Consider the following 6000-nt stretch of genomic DNA (forward strand, 5'->3'; position numbering starts at 1 on the left):
TTAAAAAATCACACATTTTTTAGCCTTGAACCAAAATTTTTCAGAAAAATTCACATGGAAATGGGTTTTTATATGGACATAAAAGGTGCTGAGAGAAAAAAACAAAAATTCGATAAAAATTGCCAAACTGGCAAAAAATGCCTGTTTCTTTAATTTAATTATTTTGACGAGCACCTGATTTCACCATGACACCTCACATATTGTCATGTGCTGTGCCCATAAAGCAGAAAGGATGAAACATAATTAATCTCTTCAGAATCAAGAAAAGGGATGAAGATGATAATGAGGCAGTGCTAAAGTCAACAGTCTTTGTGTATAAATAAGGTATATATAAATAGAGCGTGTGGAATCAGTATATAATAAATCATAGCCTGATGATAATAAAAGTGGCCAAATGCTGATTCATTGGGCATAAATTCTATGAATCATTTATCAACATGGAAAAATAAGAATTTGAACAAAATGAAGCAGATAGACCCTTACATTAGCCACATTCTACACATGGGTGATTGACGGATGCTCTGGTGTGATTTGTTCTTTCTCTCTTTTCAAACATCCATTGTGATTATCTCTCCTTCTTTTCTTTGTATGGTATGTTACTCTCTAGTAATACCTCCAATGGGGGCTCTCGTGGCTAAGAGGTTAAGGTGTTCACCTCGCATTCAAAGGTCCCGGGTTAAAATCCGGGTAGCGACCAAAAAATTTTCTTCTCTAAAATTGTCTCCTTTCACCTCCTTTCCTGCTCTCTAGCAATGTTCTGTCGTCTGCTTTCGTTTCCACTTTCTGCTACGCTTTGGCTCCTTCTTACTGCTGTCTTTCAGCCACACCCCTGACCTTCTGGTAGGAAAGATCTAAACCTAGCCTTCTCGGACAGGGGCGAAAAATCTTGGAGGTCCCGTGTGCAAGTTGCGCACGTTTAAGATCCCTTGGTGATCTAAAATCGATAAGAGTAGGCTTCGGCCGCCACCCAGGCAAAATTCAAAATTTCCTACCAACTGAAAATGTGTAATGTGTCCCGTGCGCTCATATGACCTTATGCAGTTGCGAGCGCCGTAAAAACACTTATTAAAAGAACCAAAAAAAAAACCCACTTCTAATCTTCGGCACTTATATAACTAAAACACTCTTCACAAGTTGAAATGTCTTTCCTCTCTCCACCTGTCACAGTATCAGAAACTCCTAGACACACTAAGGATTAAAAGTTCATTTAGATATGGCCAATTTGACTGAAAAGAAGTACATCAACTTCAGTCTACTTATAATAGTAAGATTTTTATAGCACGTGTGGCACAAATAAATCATATAAATGCAGAAGAATAGAGGTCTAGAGAGTAGCATGCAAAGTAAAAAAGGAGGAGAGATAAGGACAATAGATGTTTGATGGGGAAGAAGGAGCAAACCACACTAGCACATCAACATGTTAATGGTCATTTGGTACAGGGAAAAAAGCAAAATAGACACCAAAAAAACAGGACAAAAAATTTTTTTAAAAGGCAGTTGGCATCGTGCAACCTTGAGCAGTAAAAGTCACTTCCACAAAGAAAAACAATCGATGTCTGTGGTGAGGCTGTTAGGTGCTTCGCCATCACATGCAGGAGACCCCAGTTTGATTCCCAAGTGAGGAAGGTTTTTTTAAAATCGAATATCTCCATCTTTCTTTTGGGATATTATATCCATCTCAGCCCGAGTTGGTCCTGACAAGTAGGATCTAAGCCCTCCTCTTAACTGATCTAAACTGTGTCAATAGGGACGTAAAAACACCTTCATTTTAAAAAAAATATTTTTCAGGGAGAACCAATCAACAGAGCTCAATTTTTCTTCTTTATGTTTTGAGTTAATGGGACACACACAGACAATATAACAGTAACAGTCAGTTAGTGCTGGGAGAATGAAAGACAGTGCACATAAACAGAGGGATAGTGGAGAAGGACATAATGGTGGCACCCTCCAGCCGCAACCTGTTTTGTCTGTTCAGTTTGCAATTTACAAAGACTGATCAATGCAGGCCAGCACAGACATTTTCGACTAATTTTTAAACAACAACAGAATTAAACAAAGGATAAGGTGCGAGCAGGGACATAACAAGAAGTTATTTTTAACCCTATGGACCTGAACACGCCTCTGAGCATCGGTAACTTTGTGACACTTTGTCCTTCTGTGCCCCAAACACATAAAATAACACACACACACATACAAACACACACACACACACACACACATGAGCAAGCACACCCGTATGCACATACTCCCTCACTTATTCTTTTTTCCACATACACATACATATATTCAAATATCGATTTTAACAAACTTTTCAAAAGCTGCTGGGTCAACAAAATTAAAACCAAACTAAACCTCAACCGTCATCAATCGCATTAGACATTTATCCACAACTAAAGCTTTGTGCGTTCCATGCAGAAGATGACTGAACTGAGGGTGAGTTGGTGAAGGACGGGTTACACACACCAGCTCCGAGAGTATTTCACATTCTCAGCACGGGGGAGCCTTCACTGCGGGGCTGCGCGTACGCCTTACAGATGGCCAGACACTGCGACAACACCTGGGAGACACGCCAACAAACAGTCATTGAAAAAACAAAACACAGAAACACACTCTATTGTTATCTATTAGAATAACTAAACTGCATCCACATTTTTACATTTTCAACATCAAACTCTGTTTAGTTTTAGTAGAGGTTTTACGGCGCTCGTAACTGCATAAGGTCATATGAGCGCCAGAAGATAAAAGGTGTTACAAGAGAGTAACAAACATAAAAAAGAAGAAGGGGAGATAAGGACGATAGATGTTCGGTAGGAAAAAAGGAGCAAACCACACCAGAGCACCCGCCAACCACCGAATATCAAACTCTATAGTCATGTATTAACTGGCATCTGTGGTGTGGCGGTTAGGCACTTTGCTGTCGCATGCAGATGACCCAAATTCAAGTTCTGAGTGGGGAAGAATTTTTTATCGAGAATTTCAGCCTTTTTAATGGGGTGTTGTATATCCCTCCCATCCCAGGTTGGTCCTAACAACCACAGTCAGAAGTCCACCTCCTAAAGATTTAAATAGTGTCGAAGGGGGCATAAAAACACATACATTTTTTTAAAACCACAATTTTCTTACCTTTAAGAATAACTAAACTGAAGTGGTATTTTACACCTTTTCAATGTCAGACTCTATTCTTTCCCACAAGGCTAACTATACATAATATTTTTTTCAAATCTGTGAGTAACCTGCCATACAGTTTCCTATTCCACTCATTTATGGAGCTGCCCATTTCTTTCTCAGGTGGAGAACCCTTCTTGACATCCTATACCCAACACCGGGGTAATGAGGCAGATGATAAAGATGATCACTTACCTTTCTAGTCTCATTGGGCATGATGATTCCATCGTTGAGTATCCGAGTGGCTCCATAAATAGCTGACGACTCTTTCACAAACTTTTCTGTCAATTTTTTCAACTTGTCTGGATCCAGCTTTCCACTGCTGTCATTCTGGAGAAGAGGAGAGAGGGATTAGAAAGATAATGTAAATAACTCAAGCTAACAAGAAATTTCGATTAAGGAGAGAGACAAGATAATACTTTATTGTCCCTAAGGGTAATTTTTCATAGCTTTACAGTAATAGTAAAAATACAGGAAATATATATATAAAACTCAAATTGTATATTCTGTTCATAAAAGAATTTCAGTATGAAAAGAAGAATCAAGCAGACAACAATAAAACATGTCATTGCTAATAACAAACATTATTTATAAACGGCTTTGTGACAAAATAGGTTATCTCCAGCATTCAAACTTGAACTTTTCCTCCTTTTGATTGCAAGCAGAATCTTCAATCTTTATAATTTTATACTAAAAAGCCTTTAATAGGAGTCGAAAATTCATAACAACAAAAATGTGATTTATATTGAAAACATTATTCACTAAAAGAACAATTATTTTATTTAAAAATCTATATATATATAACTTTAAAAAATGTTACAGAAGTCTCCGTCTAAACACATGGTGCTCGAGAGGGCTCTTTAGTGTGTGTTGATATGGAGCATGCATTTACATAAATCTTAGCAAAGGGAGGAAGGGACGCAGTCATCTCCCTTGGGGTGGGGGTCACTTTCGCTGATAACGTGACGACAAGTGACTATTTTGTGAAGGATTCCCCGACTGGAGTAAAGAATACAAAGGCGTTGAGGGATGTGGAGCGGGCAGAACAGAAAGACAGACTCAATATAATGATATAATATGCACCATTCAATGTCGGGAACAGATAGCCTAAGAGGAAACTGTTGGTGATAGTCATAGAGACGATGGCCAATGCAGCCACATTGCTTTCCAAGCAACTACCCCCGACCGTAGATTCATGGACATCAGAATAATAGATCTCTACATTGAGAAAAACATTTCTATTGTGACTCATTGAACAAGCACAATATAAGTTCTTCGAGCGTGGCTGATTAGGCTTAGTTGACTAATCTTTAAAGAGGCCTATCTAGCGTTATACAAAATTCATGCATGTTGCGCATCATAGGCCTAGGTCTAACTAAACATTACATGCAGTCACCCAAACACACTAGTCAGAAACCTTCTCTCGAAGATGCATTTCGTGTGACCGATCAAATAACATTTCAGTCCCCCAACCCCTTAACATTTCCCCGATCAGTCCAAGACCTACATGTCTGTGGAAAGTTGGGTGTGAAAACGCTGTCCATCGCTCTCTTTGCTCGGGGTGAGGGGCAGTCTGACCAAATATCTGGTTTCCTAGGCTTGTCTTGTGCAAGCTGTCCAGGTTGCAGTGAAAATTTACCCTTGTCAAGCTACACCTGTCGGCGTGTTTCGCAGATCAGAGAGTGCGTTTAGAAGAAGTGACCGTGCGTTTGTAAGTCTTAATTATTCAGTAAAAAAAAAAAAGTCATATGATGAAAGCGTGCGTTTGAGCGGAGCGTGCTTTTGTTTGGCATGCATTTAGGTGAAGACTACTGTATTCATATTGAACAAATTATCTATTTGAAAAATAATTAACTAAACAATTAAATAATCTATATAACTTAAAACAAATAATACTCTAAATATGTACAGATATATTCCCAGCCACTCACCTGCCTGGCCACCGTCTCCGCTAACCGCGTGGGCTCCATGATAGCCACTCTGGCATTTGGCCACGCAAACAGGAAGTTGGGGTTCACGGCTCTACCTCCCTGCACACGAAGAAAGAAAGAGGGACAGAGAAAGTCAGGCAATTTCACACCACTTGACATGAGAAAATTCTGTTTGCTGGTTTCCGTATAAGATAGAGGTGCCGCCAAGCTAAGAAAAAAACAACTTTTAACTTTTCTGATCCCATGGGACTGCACACTGGGACTCAAAATATACAGATCATATTGTCTAATTCATCTCGTATCAAGGCTATTTTTTTTAATACACACTCAAAATATACAGATCATATTTCGTATCAAGGCTATTTTTTAAAATACAAACTCAAAATATACAGATCATATTATCTAATTAATCTCGTATCAAGACTATCTTTTCTCATACATAATGAAACAACCGGACAATTTCAGAAATATTGCACCATTTCAATATATTGCACCATAACTTTTAAAAAATATAATTTTGCAGATCGTATCGTCTAAATCATCTCCAACTAAATTCTGTGGGATTGCAGGATTTTCTTTGGTTTAATTGCGTTTTCAGTTCAAAAAATTACTCAAATACCAAAGAAAAAAAGGGATTCTATTTTCTTTTGTTTACTGCTATCTTTGAAGTAACAATGTCCAGTTTAAGCGGACTCCTCTGTAATGTACAAGTGTGAAGACTGACCATTAAGAAGTGGGTGGAACCGAACCCATTGCCCAGTATGACGGTCAGCTTGGGTACTTTGGCACAGCTGACAGCTGCCAACATGTTGGCTCTGGCCTTCAACTTCTGGCTCCACAGAACGGCTGAAACACAAATAATGAACCAATACAGTAATCAATTAATTGATTAATATATATATAT

General features: G+C 38.6%; 1 protein-coding gene across 1 annotated transcript in view; it reads right to left on the reverse strand.

Moving 5' to 3' along the window:
- Positions 1–2254: 2254 nt before the first annotated feature.
- Positions 2255–6000, reverse strand: part of LOC101853316 (methylcrotonoyl-CoA carboxylase beta chain, mitochondrial) — a gene marked incomplete in the record, with an annotated part of 10836 nt that continues 7090 nt past the window's right edge. The window contains 4 exon segments of the mRNA XM_013082569.2: positions 2255–2557; positions 3361–3495; positions 5097–5195; positions 5821–5942. Coding sequence (XP_012938023.1) covers positions 2480–2557; positions 3361–3495; positions 5097–5195; positions 5821–5942 — 434 coding nt within the window.

The sequence above is a fragment of the Aplysia californica genome, unplaced genomic scaffold (assembly GCF_000002075.1).
Source record: "Aplysia californica isolate F4 #8 unplaced genomic scaffold, AplCal3.0 scaffold00181, whole genome shotgun sequence".
NCBI lineage: Eukaryota > Metazoa > Mollusca > Gastropoda > Aplysiida > Aplysiidae > Aplysia > Aplysia californica.